Raw genomic sequence first — 16,664 nt, forward strand, 5'->3', positions numbered from 1 at the left:
TTGAGTATTAAGGCATTTAACCATAGACTGTTGTATGTAGGCTATGTTATGTAAATAAAATGCTATGGAAAATGTTATTGCAAGCATATAATTTCCCACCTGGTGGCGGTGGTGCGCTAATGTAAAGAGGAATGGAGAGAAAGGTCTATAGTTGAGAGATTATGCAATTACTCTATGGCCTGTATAATACATGGAGAAAACGACTTCACAAACGCACCTCAAATTAGAAATGTATTTCAAACAAGATATTTAACTTAAAATAGTCACAATTTATTGGTAGCAGTTCTTGTTTATCCTTAAATTTGGCATTTGATCCCCTCTGATGCACACACTACTATGCCTCTTTGCTGCCATGCTGTTTCTCTGAATTACACCAATGTCATCAAATGTTCAAGTGTGTGACCCAGTCAACAGTACTAACAAAGTTAAACACAGGAAAATGGAGAGCTCCTTTCAGTCTGAGAACTCAAACTTTCCTCTAAAGTCTGTCGAGACATGTTGCCTCTTTACACAAACCTAAGGTCAGTTTAGCTCTGTACTCCCTCATGGTTATGGGGAACTGTGGATAGGATTGGATAATGTAAACTGATCCCATATCTGTAATCCAGCCCCATGATACTTCCATGTTGGGCCACAGCTCTTTTTCAAAACCCTGAAAGCTTTATTGAAAATATGCACACAACACTTCTCCTACACAACGATACAAAACAGTACAATCACTTTTGTAAATAAAACAAACGCAAACAGATCCCCGTCCCACAATTACTCTTTTAATCTGCTACCGTAAACCCTTACTCCCCCACCCAGCCCCAACACCTCCAGAGAGAGAAATAAGATAGTTATTAGCATCAAATCATAAACAGTCCTAGAAACTCCAAGACAAAGGAAGAGTAGACACCAAGTTGCATTCAGACATAGCATGTCACCAGCAGGTGAATTATAACTTTGTGAAAGCTTTTGGGTTCTTCACTTTTTATTTGCCTCAACTCCTCAGACATGACATAAGGTGTGGATGGGCAGTTCAAGTCCATTCAGGGGTCCAAGAGATGGAAGGTTCTAGAATGGGAAAAGCACCATTCCAGAATGTGAAACACAGATCATGGAATCACACATACCTACAGAGCCACGATCGAGTCTCAAGTGCTTTGATTTTGGTAGGGGTAGAAACAGCAAACGCAACCAACAGTGGCACAAAAAAAAGCACTATTTTTTTGTCCTGGACATATTCCACAGAGACATGAGTATTGAATCACTGCACAATGTCTCACTTTTAAAAGACGAGGGGTGGACATTTTAAACCTGATTCTTAAGGTAACACACTCCCAAAACATAACTCACCCCACTCATATTGGCATGAGTGTTACTGTGCATATTCACTATTAATATGTAAGAAGTAGTGGATAAGTAAAAATGAAACCCGAAAGACAAAACTAATCATAAGATGAATTAAAAAAAATATATAGGACACCAGTTGTCTGGTTATATTTTAATATGAGAATACAGGGAGAGAGAATGAAATGATATAATGAGAACAAAAAAATGAAAGTAAGAAAATATTTCATAAAAACTGACAGAAAAGCGTTCTTTTTAAACATTTAATATCAGTCCATAGCAAATAGTCATTACATACCCCGAATCGGGAGGAAGAAAGCTCTGTATGGGGCCTTCATCACTGAAAAGGAGGACTTGGCTGGAGAGAAAGGGGTGTTGTGCAGAAATCAGTCTTGCTCAGTAAGGGCTGTAAGCCTATGTAAGATGGAGCAGCTATGCCTGTGTATATGCCGGAGGTTGTGTTTGGTTCTGTATGCTTAACATTAAGAACGCTGTACTACTGTGTACTGTGTAGGGTGCATGGAAGTGTGGCGTGAGCCAGATTCCAATATGATCACTTCCACCCATAAAACCTTGCCTATACCTATCCAGCTCTGTCAAAGGTGTGACTAGGGGTAGACCTCAGCGACGTGTTTTGGGCGTACATGTGGGTGTGTCTGGAGGGGACAGGCGGGGGTGTGTGTGTGTAAAGGGGAAAACTCTGTAAAGCTGTGAATTGTCCCACAAAACTGATCCAACTCCGGTATCTCAGTGCCATTCCAATGGTAGGTGTTGTTAAGGAGAAATATATAAAAAAGCAAAGTCAAATGTAAAAAGAAAAGCCCAAGTTAAAAATAAAAAAAAATGTTTCTACAAAATGGCTCTCCAAGTATTCTTTGTTCCACAGATAGAGGTCGCTCTGGGGTTTTGGATTAATTTGAATGGGATTAAAATCCTCTTTATAATTTCACTGGGGGAGGAGGGGAAAGCATGATCTTCTGCTGGTGTGCATGCCCCTGCATTCACTAACCTGAACAAAAACACAGAAGTTCACCCATACACACAAGCTCATCCACACACACACACACACACACACAAGCAAACACACAGAGGAAGGACAGGTGCAGTCCTCAGTGTACGGCAATAGTTGCATGTACAGACCTCTACATCCAAGAGTATGTCATTCTTAGAGATACTCAACACGAGGACTGGTTCACGCTTGGCCCTACAGCGGAGACGCAACCACACTACACCAGCTACCACTGACCTCTCACCTTTGACAGCTGACCTTTACCCCCTCCCAACAGGCAGATCTAGTGGAACTGTGAGCTGTGCGGTTGATAGCTTAAGCTCGGAAGCGGGAGATAGGGGGAGTCAGAGGGTGCGACTCGGGGGACATTGGCGCGAGTGTGTCCGTGTTAGACTTTAAACAAGGGATAAAAATAGCTTTTCCTAATTGAGAGAGTATTCTTCACACTAAAGCACTCCACGGCCACTACTCCTAGTTCAACCCTAGGATTCACCTGTTAAATGATAACAATAAGAATGCTATGACTATCGTAAAAAAAAATCCAAAGTAAGCATAGCCTTTGAGTTTTTCTTTGTCGGTTGGTTGGTTTTGTGTTGATTTTCTGCTTTCATCCAACAACTCAAGTGCAAAGAAAGGAGCAAGAGGAGAAAGGAAACAGAAAAACTAATAAACGGAAGAGTTGCTATAACCCCCTCCACCCCTTTTAACACCCCATCACCCTCCCCATGGACACACACGGGTAGGTGAGAGAGACAGATGACAGACACGGTCCAATCTGTGTAGATGGTCTGTAATGGCTGTCTGAAGGGGTCAGGGGCGTGATGCTGTGCCTGAGGCCCAGGGAAGAGGTGGGTTTCCAGGAGAATATTCAGGGGAGAGCCCCTGGTGTGGCTGTGGCCTTGCTGGGAAAGCGGGTGGGGCGGAAGAAGAGGGAGCCAGCAGGGAGTACCAATGGATCAGATCGATTTCCCAGGTCACTGGTCTTCCAAGTCACTGGTTCTGGTTTTGGATGAAGACCTAGTTTTGTAAGAGTGTTTTCATCCTCACCTCCATAGTTTTGCCCGGTCATGAGACAATTGATTTACTTTTCTCTGTTTTGTAAGGTTTTGGATTTCGTTCTCGTTTTGATGTTTATTTCTTGTTGGTTGGTTTTATTTCTTGATGTAAAAGAGAATAAGTTTTCCATTCCAACGTCACCATCAACTGTCCATGTTGCTGCAGTTCTCTGGGGAGAGATGAGAGTGACATAATTACCTGTAAAACTTTTGGCCTTTCTACGGCCATTGAACTTATGGCCTTACTACGGCCATTGAACTAACAAAATGCTAGCGGTATTTACCGTTGAGCCCGTCGACCACCTGTGTGTCGAGGAAGGGTGCGGGGCCCCAGACACGCACAGTGCCGTCGTCCGAGGCGGAGGCCATGAGGCCTGGGATGGCGGGGTTCCAGCTAACGCAGTTGACTGTGCGAGTGTGCCCTGTTAGTTCAGCGATGGGTAGCTCACTGCGTCGATGCCAGATATAGACCTTATGGTCTTGGGGGGGGGGGGGGGGGGGGGGGTGTAAGAGAGAGGGGGGGGTACAATGGTATTAATATAGAAAATATCAGCCTTATGTCAACCTTCCTATGATATGCTGAAAAGGTTGCTGTATTTGTGTGCTTATGTATGTGAGAGATGGAGACATGGGTTGAGCCCATAACTGGAACACACCCATAGTGAGGGACACAGTGGTGAACACATTTGTTGTAGGTCTCAACAACTACAACACTAATCCTAAGTTTGAGGAGTAGCTGTGGTCAGTGCCTAAAATGGCTGCTGTTGGGTCTGTGGGTGGTACCTTCGCTGCCGCTGGCAATGAAGTCTTCATTGTGGCCTCCGAAGCAGGAGTGGATGGTGTAGAAGCCCTGGGTCACACCTTGGTACTTCCTCACCAACACTCGGTCCTGCAGGTCCCAAAGATGCACTCCCTGTAGGGGGAGAATGGAGGGAGGAGGGGAGGAAGGAGAGGGAGCAGTTAGACACTAAACACAGCCATTAGCACTGGTACATTCTCCTCCATCTCCCTCACACAAACAGACACTAGTCCACACGCACACACAGAGAGAGACAGACACACAGAATACTGCTGGTACAGTCCTTTCAGTATTCAAGTATAGCACCCTCTCCCCATTCACCTGAGTTGCTACATTTAACAAAGCTAATCTTCCGTTCTTGGAAACAGTGAAAGACATGATAGGATGGTCCTCCTGAACTCTGTAAAAGAGGAATTCACAACAGAGATCAATCACTGATCTGTGTTCTGTTCAATGATATCTGTATACAGACAACTTCATATGTAAGGAGTCATTCTGAAGGTATTACTTGGTCCAGTAAAGCTTCCTTTAGGTCTGTTAATAATATATTTATAAAACATGAATAAAAAGTAGGTAACAGTTAGTAATTCATGTATAATTTGTTAATGTATTCATTATGCATGTATAAAACATGCATGTATAAACCATTTATTACTAAGACTTCTGAACCATTTTGTTGTTGTTAATCTACTGAATAATAGTCAGGAGGGTGATTGTGATCTGGTACGAGGAGAAACCGCAGCCCTCACATGTTTCTGTCCGTTAGGTCCTCAAAGTTGTAACCCCGGATCCGCTGGTGAGTGTCTGACGCTAGCACAGTCCTGCCGTCCCCCACACACCAGAGGCACTGCACACGCACGCCCTCCCACGAGTCCAACAGGTTGCCATCCAGGTCCTGGCAATCATACACACAGGCCAGAAACAGGTAGAAAATCAGATTCAGACACACAAATACACAGTTTGTAATATACTAGATCCTGACAGTCTCTGTTCTGAAGGTCAGCAGGTTCTTGTCAGCTAATCAATAAGAAGTGAAGGTGCATATCTAAAAGTAGTCTGTCCATTTACTGTATTGTATTAGTCCCTCCCCACTGCAGTATAATTCATTCCTGCTGTCCTGTATCCACCCCACTACTCACACACTGGCAGGACAAACTGGAAGAACCAACTGACGCTGGTATATCTGGTGGATAGATCACACACACAGCAAACTGGTAGAACACACTAATACACACATCCTCCTTTTACAATACTTACACACTGGTAGAACTGTCCCCTCTGTCCCCCGGTGACAAAGCGTTTCCCGTCAGGGTTCCAGGCCACACTGGTCAGACTGTCCTCGTGGGACTGGCTCATCTTGGTCCGCAACTCGCCCGTCTACCCACCAGGGCACAAACACCACTCAGTCAGTACACAGACACCGAAGAGTTCCCAGCCTGGATGTCTACTGCACGGCTGTTTTTAACAGGCCCATGGGTCTCCCGAGTGGCGCAGTGGTCACTAGAGATTCTGGGTTCGAGTCCAGGCTCTGTCGCAGCTGGCCGCGACCGGGAGACCCATGGGGCGGCGCACAATTGGCCCAGCGTCGTCCGAGTTAGGGGAGGGTTTGGCCGGCAGGGATGTCCTTGTTCCATCGAGCACTAGCGACACAGTCGTCAGGTGTTTCTTCCGACACACTGGTGCGGCTGGCTTCCGGGTTAAGTGTGCATTGAATCAAGAAGCAGTGCGGGTTGGCTGGGTCGTGTTTTGGAGGACGCATGGCCCTCGACCTTCGCCTCTCCTGAGTCCGTACGGGAGTTGCAGCGATGAGACAAGACTGTAACTACCAATTGGATACCACGAAATTGGGGAGAAAATGTGTAAAAAAAAAAAAACAGGCCCATCTAAATCAGGTACTCTGACCAATAAATGACATTAATTTGTGTGTTTCTATTTATTTAACTAATTAATTAATTCAATCAACCCTTGTCCTGGACGGCTGCAGTCTATGCCTGTACAGATTTTTTTACCTGCACTAACATACTGTTTTGCCATCCGGGGTATGTGTGTGTGTTGCCATACCTGGACGTTCCAGAGCCAGAGTTCGGAGCAGTCATCGGGTCCGCAGGCGATCAGGTAGGCGTCGTCAGGGCTCCAGGCCAGGTAGGACACACCGTAGGCATGGCCCTCTAAGGTCCGCAGCAGCTTCAACTGGTGGCTCTCCTAGACAGCACACACACAGACACCAGGCTCTGGGTTAGAGTAAAGCACTAACGGAAAGACAGTAGACGGTGGCCATCTTTGCCATTAATGCAGCAGATGACTCCTATAAGGCATATAATGGGAATGTACACAGCAGATAGTGTGGGGGATTTGGGCTCAGTGTGGTACTCACAGGGTCCACCTGCCAGATGATGACGGTGGTGTCTTTGGAGCCGGTGGCCAGCTTGGTGCCGTTGTTGGAGAACTTACAAAACCACACCTCGTTACAGTGCTCTGTGAGGATCTGCTGCGTGTAGCACGGGAACTGCTTCCTGTGGACAGTGCCAACCAGGAGAGAGGTCAACCAAGGTCAACCGGTCAAATAAAAGGGAGAGAAAGAAGAAAATGAAGGACAGTGGAGAGGGACAGAGAGCACAAGGTAAAGAATGAAGAAGAGCGGATAGAGAGGCTACTGATGGGAGTTGGTCATTTATTCCTCGTGTCCCTAATAAAAAAGTTGTTTTATTTTTTAAACTAACTCTGCATTGTTGGAAAAGGACTTGTAAGTGAGCATTTCACTGTTTTTCTACACCTGTTGTTCACAAAGCATGTGACAAATACAACGTATGTGGTAAATGATTGAGGGTGATATTTTCTGTTCACTTTACGACTCTTGCAGTGCGCAACATTTCTGAAATCAAAAAACATCGTAGCATTCCAAAAATATTGCAGATCGCTACTGCATTACATGCAACTGATCTGGGCTCTTGAGTTTTTCCAGGTCAGGTCAAGAGGTCAGGAAAGCTCTGTATCACACACAAATACCCTGTATTTAAACACATGGCTTTCTTTATATCCACATAAATGATTGCCTCCATCTTTACCGATGTCTACAGCAGGCATTGTAAAAAGGAGAGGTTTTCAGGTTTAGCTTTTTGCACATTTCAGCTGTGTTTGGCAGAAAATGTCACCCTGAGTGTGTTGCTGACCGGCTGCAGACGTGGTCCAGGAGCAGGGAGACAGAGTCCAGGCTGCTGTCCAGTTTGGTGTTGTGGTAGAGGCAGCGGTCCCTCTGTAGCTCCACAGCCTGTCTCAGCAGGGTCTGCAGCCTGCGTGGGGGAAGCATCACTGACGGGGGCAGGTACGCTGGAGAGGGAGTGGGTTGGAGAGAAGGACAAGAGACAGGAGTCAAACTATAGTCCAGTCTGAAGTGCATCCCTAGACCCCTGTGAAGCCCTGTGTGACTTTGTGTATACGGTGTCATGTATGTGACGTAGTGTGTGTATTTTTGTGTTTATATGAAATGTGTGTTTGTGTGTGTGAGTGGTGGAATGTGGCCAGTGTTCTCACTCTGTAGCTTGTCCAGCAGTCGGCAGCGTGAATTTGCGCCTTTGCCGTCCCACTCTGCCTTGGCGCGCAGGTCCTCTGCATGGCTACACATCAGATACCTACACAAAACAAAAAAACAGTCAGACTACAACATACTCCACTGGGCAAATGCTTATGCTTGACCTCTAATAACAGTTTAATTAACCTGTATACGCTGGTTATTACTCCAAAGCCACATTGAACTCTCACTCATCTCATATGTATTTACTGTATTCTATACTATTCCACTGTATCTTAGTCCGTGCCGCTCTGACATCGTTCGTCCATATGTATATAGTATTAATTCATTCCTACTTAGATTTGTGTGTATTGGGTATATGTTGTGTAATTTGTTAGATATTACTTGTTAGATATTAGTGCACTGTCGGAGCTAGATGCACAAGCATTTCGCTACACCCGCAATAACATCTGCTAATCACATGTATGTGATCAATAAAATTTGATTTGACAACGTGACCGATCAACCACTGACGCAAATTTGGTTGTTAGTTTTTCTTGATAAATGTAGGTTTCCACTGACTGCTTGAGAGACAGAGTGGCATACTTAGTGAGCATGCGGATGCATCTGATAGACTCATTGATTGATTATTTTATTTACCCACTGAATATTTGGATCCTGTCCCGAGTTGTACTTGACCGTGTGACAGTTGACGATTGACTTACGTGTTGACTTATGTAAATGGTGCGATTGATAGACAGGCAAACCCTCTGAGGATGCTGTTTGCACAGATTGATCAGACAGCGGATTGATATGATTGGTAGAAACAGTAATGCGATATTGACTGACTGTGTGGAGCACTGATCGATTGAATCATCCGATGATTAAAGTGATCGATAGGTAATGGCGTACCCGCTGAGAACATGGATGCGGTCCGTGTTGTACTTGAGCGGCGTGAGCTCTCCCCTGAGCACCTGCAGAGCCTCGAGAACCTTCCCGTCCTCCAAGTACTCCAGATACTTCTGCTGCAGGAGCAGGAACTTCATACGCTATAGAGAAAGAGGGAGGGAGAGGGGTAGATGAAGGAGAAGAGAGAAAGGTGGAGTAGGAGGTGGTGAGAGACGAAGAAATGGGAGAAATTGAGAGAGGGGCAGGAGGGGGGGTTGATAGATTATGTAGACAAAGGATGAGAGAGAAAAGGGGGAAGAAAAAGATGAGTAAAAAGGAGAGAGAGGAGAAACAAATGAAGTAAGCAAGTGGTGACAAAAGGGTTTCATAAAAAGCGTCGGGAGCCCAGAAACCTGACCAACAGATTTTAGATGAATAGTAATGAACTAATTTCAGAACATAACACCTCCAACAACTCTGATCCTGTGCTTCAAAGAGTGCAGGCACTCATACCAGAGAGAAAGAGGCAAAGCGAGAGGCTCGACTCTGCCCCAAGATCTGTCTGAGCGAAAATACAGCGAGAAGCAGAGGAAGTGGGGATTATTGGTATGGAGGTCAATGAGAGAGTTGAATTTGGTCAACATAAAATGTTATTGCTAATTTCCTATGCAAGGCTTATTTGATCGGATAGAAGTTCCATATTTAGGTTGTTAGAAATGTATTTATATACGTGGCATTGCAGAAACTTAGAAAAAAAAAGATTTTAATTCAGAGTTGTGCCTGTTGTTTACACAAAGTCTTAACAAAGGGGCCCCCCAGGGGTGTGTCCTCAGTCCTCTGCTGTACTTCCTGTTCACCCACAACTGTGTGGCTTTAAACGACACAAACATCAAGTTTGCTGACCTGATAAACAACAATGACGAGTCAACCTATAACGAGGTGGTAAGTGAACTGGCATTGTGGTGTCATGACAACAACCTCTCACTCAAAGTCAGGAAAACAAAGGAGTTCATTTTTTACTTCAGGAAGCAGAGGAAACATGCCCCGACCCAAATCAGCGGTAGAGTCACAAGTTAAGTTCCTCGGTGTTCACTTGTCATGAAACACCACCACTCGTCCAGATGACGCAACAGCACCTCTACTTCCTAAGGCGGCTGAAGAAATCTGGCATGCCGACCCAGGTCCTCTCTAAATACTACAGCTGGACAATCACGGCCTGGTACAGCAATTGCGCCATCCACAACCACAAGGCCCTCCAGCAGCTGGTGAAGACAGCTCAGTACATCACTGGGACCGTGCTCCAACCCATTCAGGTAATCTACTCAAAACGGTGCCCGATGGAAGGCACGCCGCATCATCAAGCTGTTCTCTCCCTTAGCATGGGGCAGCCGGTATCGGAGCATGAGGTCTGATTCCAACAGGCTCAGAGACAGTTTCTATCTACAAGCCATCAGACTGCTGAACACTTGACCTGGACTGACCACCTGCTCTGATTCTCCTCAGCTTAGCACACACACACACCAGACTCGTATTATACTGTTCAGTTTATACACTGCCCCCACCATCCCCAAAACACATGTAAATATTGGAGTATAAATTGTGCCTTCCAGTATTATCCTTATGCTAAAAATGTTATTATATTCTACTGCCATTGACTTTATTTCTTATCGCATTGTCGATAAGGAACCTGCAAGTAAGCATTTCGTTGGACGATGCATACCATGTGTATCCCGTACATGCGGCTAAAAAAAAAACATGAAACTGGTTGGCTAGAATGTTCTCGCCTCCTCCTGCATGAATTCCGCCTTTGTGGACACATATGCCCATTATTAGAGCAGTCAGTCCCACATAGTTCATCTTTGCTCATACCGATATCATTTGAGTGACAGGCAGCATTAACATGGTGACAATGAATTGGGGAGGTATTGGTTGGCCTTCGTGTCATGTGGTGGGCGTTGGCTTAACCCCAGAGATCTCACAGTGCCAGCTGTAACTAGCCACTTCCTCGTTAACGTAATACTTGTGACCACAAGAGTGTTAACCAGTCGGAGTATTTTGGTCAATGCTGATATTTATGGTATTTATTTATTTAACCAGGCAAGTCAGTTAAGAAAAAAATCTTATTTACAATGATGGCCTACTCCGGCCAAACCCGGATGACGCTGGGCCAATTATGCGTCGCCTTATGGGACTCCCAATCACGGCTGGTGGTGATACAGCCCGGAATCAAACCAGGATCTGTAGTGACGCCTCTAGCAATGAGATGCAGTGCCTTAGACCGCTGCGCCACTTGGGAGCCCTATTATTAAAGGAATCCATCTTATCTTGGGCTTGCCACAGCCCAACAGACGAGTTACCGCACCCTAACATAGACAGACGTGTGTCCAAGTGCACAACACACACAACCTGTCAGAAGGACCAACACGGTTTGACCTTTTCAATTATAACCATGACATATAAAATGACCATTGTTAAGTGTCCACCATAATCAGCTTGACATCACTTGCATACTGTCTTGCTATATGGCAGGGCAGAAAACGACTATTCCTTTTTAGACATTCATAAAACAGGATATAGTTTACCTCGAGTTGAAATGAATTGTGCAATAACAAGCCTTTGGTGCACCAGAATAAAACTCCACAGGCGCTTGACTAAGCCACAGGAGACCATTTTGAGATCTATCCTTTTCATTCTACTACCACTGACTTTGCTGATAGCTACATTGAAGAAATGTGATTGATGATTGAGATATGTGGTTGTCCCACCTGGCCACCTTAAAATGAATGCACTAACTTAAGTCGCTCTGGATAAGAGTGTCTGACTCAAATGTATCCTGTCTCCTAATGAGCTAGCAAGGTCTAATCCTCATCATTTAGCCTAGCCGCAGTCCTCCGTGTTCTTTAGATGACATCTGAACGCGCTGTACCCGTGGTAGAGGCGACTCCCCTCATTAACAATCTCAGAAGAACAGCTGAATGACAAATGAGCTCCATCTCAGGGCTCCACCAGAATATGTATGGATATTAGATGATATACAGAAAACAAAATGTACAAGACATACAGTTGACTGAAAATCTACAATGAACCCACTAACCACATTTCCATCTATAGTCTTTATGCAACAAAATTCATACCATATTAAAAAATATCACGACAGCTGTGATAGAAACAGGAAGTTACTTTAAAATTGTATAAATGCCAATATACAATTTGTTCAATATGGTGGGATCTTTGTCTAAAATTAATTATACAAGAAAATGCAGTGGAAACACCTTTGAGCAAATATTGATATAACCATCATATCGAAGTAAACTCAAGTGTCACGCCATGGTGTCCCCTCCCACTACGACTAGGGAAAACATGCAGTTTAAATTAGGCTACAGATGAAAAAAGTTATGAACTTCACAGGGTAGTGAAAGTGCATGGTATGAGTTCAATGCTCCTTTCCAATAAAATGTCACAGGTCTTATTCTGGTGACATGATGATCAATGCTTGACTGCCATGTTGACAAATAAAAATATTGTAGCTCTTATCCATAATCTCATTATGTAGACCAGCCTACCTGCACTGCATCTGCGAGTTGTTGGCTACAGTGCACATGCCAAGACCAGAGTAGGCACATTTGCTATCTAACGCAACAGCTTGTGACAAAACGATCGGTAGAGTTGAAAATGTGATGGAAACACATGGAACATTAGATTTTTATTCCGTACATGAAAATTAAGCGAAAAAGTACATTTTTGTGAGCACTAAGTCATCACGCACTGATTTCTATCTGCAACAAGTCAGTTCGATGGAAACACACCACTAGTGGGGAAATTCACATATTTTCTTTATGCAGATTTTCAAAATTTTTGCATGAAAATCTGTCACCAATTAGATGAAACCTAGCTACTAATAATGCAAAATTCTTTAAACACTAACAATGTGATTATACAACTGTGTTTTTGTTGAATAATGATATTGGTGGAACATTTTACTGATAATCATTCCATACACTTAGCATCTGACCAGCAAATTATTAAATGCAGGATACTATACCCCCATATATGAGGATATCTGTTGTAAACATTCCATTCAGTCCGTCCGAGGTATTCTGGAACACTTGAAATTCCAGTCAGAATGGATCCGCCTCACAAAGGAGGGACTTTCTAATCTAGAACAGTCAGGTTGGGGACGGAACCGTTCTAGAACCCGTGGTCCCCTTTCACTGCGTTGATGACTGTCATTCAGGTCAGGTTTGGGCTTACCACAATAGCGTTGGGAGAATGCATCAGTGCCCTCAGCTCGTTGAGATCATTCTCAGCCTGGACCAAAACAAAGAGAGAGAGGGGAGACAAATAGTTGGCTCAGCACTTTCAAGCCACAAAAACGACAAATCAAAACAGTTGACCACTACAATAACCACACTCTTTCTCTGTGGAGGAAGTCAATAACTGTCATTGTCATGGTGGGTGAAGCCATTTTGTGGCTACAGTTCAGATAATGCTCAGTAATATCTGTACTTTTATGGGATTAAAAAAATATTATGAACATTTTTTACAAGCCTTATTTGCCCAAGGCTCTTGGAATGGGAGTATTGTGGCAATGTAGAAGAGAAAGTAATTACACAAACAACTCTAAGATCCCTACTAGGAACTTAGCAACCTATATTTTCATCAACAAGTTCCAATATTTTATTAATTGGCACAAATGGTTATTAACAGCACCGTTTATGTATTCCATATGTAGCTTAATGTTGGTGTTGTACATGTGATAGATACTTAGTAACATAACCATGTTAAAGGTACTCTTGAAGAAAATGTGTGCAGGCTATGCCTAACATTAAAGGTGCATGTGTAACTATGGTAACGTGGGACCCACCTTTTCCCACTCCCCCTCCATGACGTTGTTGCGGAACTTTGTGGCTGAGGTATGTTCCAGTCTGCAGCCCGACTCCTGCATTAGCAGGTCCACTGTTTGACTGCAGAGAAGAGAGTGGGGAAACATTTTTTATTTTTGTTGTCCTTTATTTCACTAGGCAAATCAGTTAAGAACAAATTCTTATTTACAATGACAGCCTACACCGGCCAAACCCTAAACAGGACAACACAGGGCCAATTGTGAGCAGCCTTATGGGTCTCCCGATCATGGCCTGTTGTGATACAGCCCGGGATCGAACCAGGGTCTTAGACCGCTGCACCACTCGGGAGCCATAAAAACATTACCTCAATGTTTACAGCAAACATTAGCTGACCATTTGAAAGAGACGGACATTAACGTACAGATGTAAAGGAACTGAAATGTCAGCCCAAAATCAATTGACCCCGGAGAGATGAATTAAACATGAATTGCCTAAACATTCATAGCAAACAGCTTAACATTGGCCAACAAGACAGCCAATGAACCTGATATGTTATACCAGACCGACAGAGACAGGCATAACATAATCTAAACCATATCCAGCAATAAGTTATAATTCATTAGTAATAATTAGTTATAATTATAGACTAGACCTGTCAACTGTGTGTACCTTTTCTGTAAATCTCTATAAGTGTGCTGAGAAGGTGTCTGTGATAAAATGGAGTGGGGCTGTACTGACAACATAGCATGATGACATCATCCTCATGTATCAAAGAAGAGAGTGGTGCAGCAGTGTTTACAGCGTCACCCTGCTGAGTTCGGACACCATTCTCACGTTCCATTCCACTTTTGAAATGTAGGGGCGTCAGTTCCATAGCAGATAATGCATGCATTTATTCCCCATATAAACATACCCAAACAGGCTCTCTTAGCAGCTCCTGTAATGGCAGTTCTACTGGCGAGCAGTAGCAGGCTGGGTCTATCAAACACTGCATTAACAGTCCATTATGGTGACATGGGCCAATTTAGCCATGGAGGGCTCAAAATATTGTGTTCCCCCTATCTATTATTAGAGTCAATCAACGTTTCTAATCTATAACAGCTGAATAGATGCGCATTTCACAGCAGCCATGAAATCATACCCTAGTGGGGAAGTCATTCTGATTACTTCACGGGCCACCATTACCACCAATAATGAATGATACGAGTTAAACATCGCTCTGACTTTGCATCTGGGGCTATAAATGGTGATTGTGTCCATATTTAGACGACTGCCATTGTTGACATGGATGACAGACTGTCATATTTATTTGTCTGCAAATAGCAACGCCAGAATAATACACGCGGTTAGAAAGATATAACCACTGGTTTAAGAGGCTGTACCATGGTTGTTGTTCAAGACGACTGCCGCTCAAAAGGTTTCAAAAGAAACACTGACCCTGTCTTTTTCTACTTTACAGCAATGTATCAAGCAAACTCCTTTATCGACGTTATCTTTGTAAACACCAAATGTCAATGTCATGAAAACACGCAAGCCATCGAAAGGGCCAAATATGGGAAACACAGGGGAATAAAAACAAATTGACGCTGTCAAACAGGGTATCGTTATTCTCCCTACGCACTTTTGCACAATCCTCTAAAAACGCAGGCATTTCATTTCTGACACATCTTCTAACGTTACACGGTGCCACCACAGTATAAAATAGGCGAAATCGATAAGGTCATTTCAAACAGGCTATGGTCATTTACATCCTTAGTAGCCACAAGTCAATATATATTTTGCAGCATATTTCGCTGGATTACAAGGTGATGTAATGCGATTTCCACCCGTGTAACAAAATACATATACAACTCACAACACGCAGTTCAACTAGCCCTATAAGGTTACTCTGAAAAAAAGTTATTGTGTGGGGTCAAGGTAGCCAACCAAATTATGAACTGTCTTGAGTTTTTATTCTGTATAAAAGGTCAGAATAACAATCGTAACGAAGACTAGTGGTTCTATCGACCTACCACTCCGTATTGTGCAAAATGGACCCCTTCTTCCTCCGACTAACGTTAGCTTGCTAACTACCCCCTCCCCCATGTTTGTCTGTCAAACGCAGAATTCCGTTTATCAACGGCCACCACGCAGTTCGCCATTTGAAAAAAAACTCACAAATAAATGATATTTCATGAATCATGTGCTTTGACATGTTAGGGGTTTTTCCTTCCAATGACACGTCGTGTAAACTTACTTTAGCCCTAACCCGTGGAGATGTTGTCCTATTAATCGGATGACATCTTCCTCCGACTGCGAAAGGCGTTTCTTCTTTTTCATGGAGCCGACCTCCGAACCAGAGGCTGTGGAAGTCCCTGAGCCCGGTCCGGCTCCGTTATTGGTACCGACACCATTCCCATTGTTTGTGCTGACCAGAAGCCCGTTGAAGTGCGTTCCCCCAGCCGAGGATGACTCCCCGTTTTGCGCGCTGTTCAGGCAGGAAAGCTCTGAATCCTGTCCTGCCCCGTTTGACTGCATGTTATTGCCGCTGAGATTGTTGACAAGGGTCCGGTTAAAGTGAATAGCAGAGGTGGCTTGGTGATGTGGAGAAGTAGTAGCAAGTCCCAAAACAACTCCAGAAAGGCCTGTCGCAACTGTTGAATCCCCGGACTCTCCTGCTCCCTCCGCCGCCGAGGCTCGGTGTTTCTTCCGTGGGGGCGGCGACGCTCCGCCGGTGTCCGAGTCGGAGGAGGAGGAAGCGGAGGCCAGAGTTTCCTCACCGAGAGCGGCCGTGGTTAGAAGCCGGCGAAGCCCCGGGTGGGAAAGGAGGTTTTAGCTCCCAGAATTTAGACTTCGTAACCCGGCTGAGAACGCACTGACTCCGTGATAGTTCCGTCAATCGCTCCGTTTTTGTTGTTGTTTCTCTCAACAGCTGCAACCCCCTAATGGAGTCCAGACACGCTGACGTAACCGGAAATTCCTATACTACCCTGCTTCCGGTAGAATTATATAATGCATGGGTGGCGCATTGGGACCAATTTTGCATATTGATTATGGTTTTATGATAGCTTTAAAGAATTTATATTAAAATTCCAGACAAGAATTGATTCATAAAATCAGTTTTTTTTATTGGAGGAGTCGCAATGGCTTACATTCAAATAAAATAAAATTGTATTCGTCATATGAGCCGAATACAACAGATGCAGACCTTATCATGAAATCCTTACTTAGAAGCCCTTAACTAACAATG

At 44.1% G+C, this 16,664-nt stretch overlaps 1 protein-coding gene across 2 annotated transcripts; it reads right to left on the bottom strand.

The window, feature by feature from the left end:
* Positions 1-248: 248 nt before the first annotated feature.
* Positions 249-16,400, bottom strand: LOC110529693 (WD repeat-containing protein 26). 2 transcript variants are annotated; one of them, XM_021612137.2, is made up of 14 exons: positions 15,672-16,400; positions 13,456-13,555; positions 12,843-12,899; positions 8,616-8,752; positions 7,727-7,824; positions 7,348-7,522; positions 6,570-6,708; positions 6,257-6,397; positions 5,453-5,572; positions 4,945-5,090; positions 4,517-4,595; positions 4,180-4,309; positions 3,681-3,875; positions 249-3,566 (listed from the first exon to the last, which is right to left on the bottom strand). In XM_021612137.2, the coding sequence occupies exons 1-14, from the start codon at positions 15,950-15,952 to the stop codon at positions 3,541-3,543; spliced, it is 1,824 nt and encodes a 607-aa protein (XP_021467812.1). In that variant the 5' UTR covers positions 15,953-16,400; the 3' UTR covers positions 249-3,540. The 2 variants fall into 2 exon arrangements, with proteins under 2 accessions (XP_021467812.1, XP_021467813.1); XM_021612138.2 differs by having other exon boundaries at positions 7,366-7,522; positions 15,672-16,399.
* Between the last annotated feature and the right edge of the window lie 264 nt (positions 16,401-16,664).

Source organism: Oncorhynchus mykiss, chromosome 8 (assembly GCF_013265735.2).
Source record: "Oncorhynchus mykiss isolate Arlee chromosome 8, USDA_OmykA_1.1, whole genome shotgun sequence".
Lineage (NCBI taxonomy): Eukaryota > Metazoa > Chordata > Actinopteri > Salmoniformes > Salmonidae > Oncorhynchus > Oncorhynchus mykiss.

Coding starts and splice junctions, on each gene's coding strand:
- LOC110529693 (XM_021612137.2), bottom strand. CDS start 15,952: ATGCAGTCAAACGGGGCAGGACAGGATTCAGAGCTTTCCTGCCTGAAC. Junction 7,825..8,615: donor CGCATCCATGTTCTCAGCGG/GTACGCCATTAC, acceptor TGTTTTGTGTAG/GTATCTGATGTGTAGCCATG. Junction 7,523..7,726: donor ACTGCTGGACAAGCTACAGA/GTGAGAACACTG, acceptor CTCCCTCTCCAG/CGTACCTGCCCCCGTCAGTG.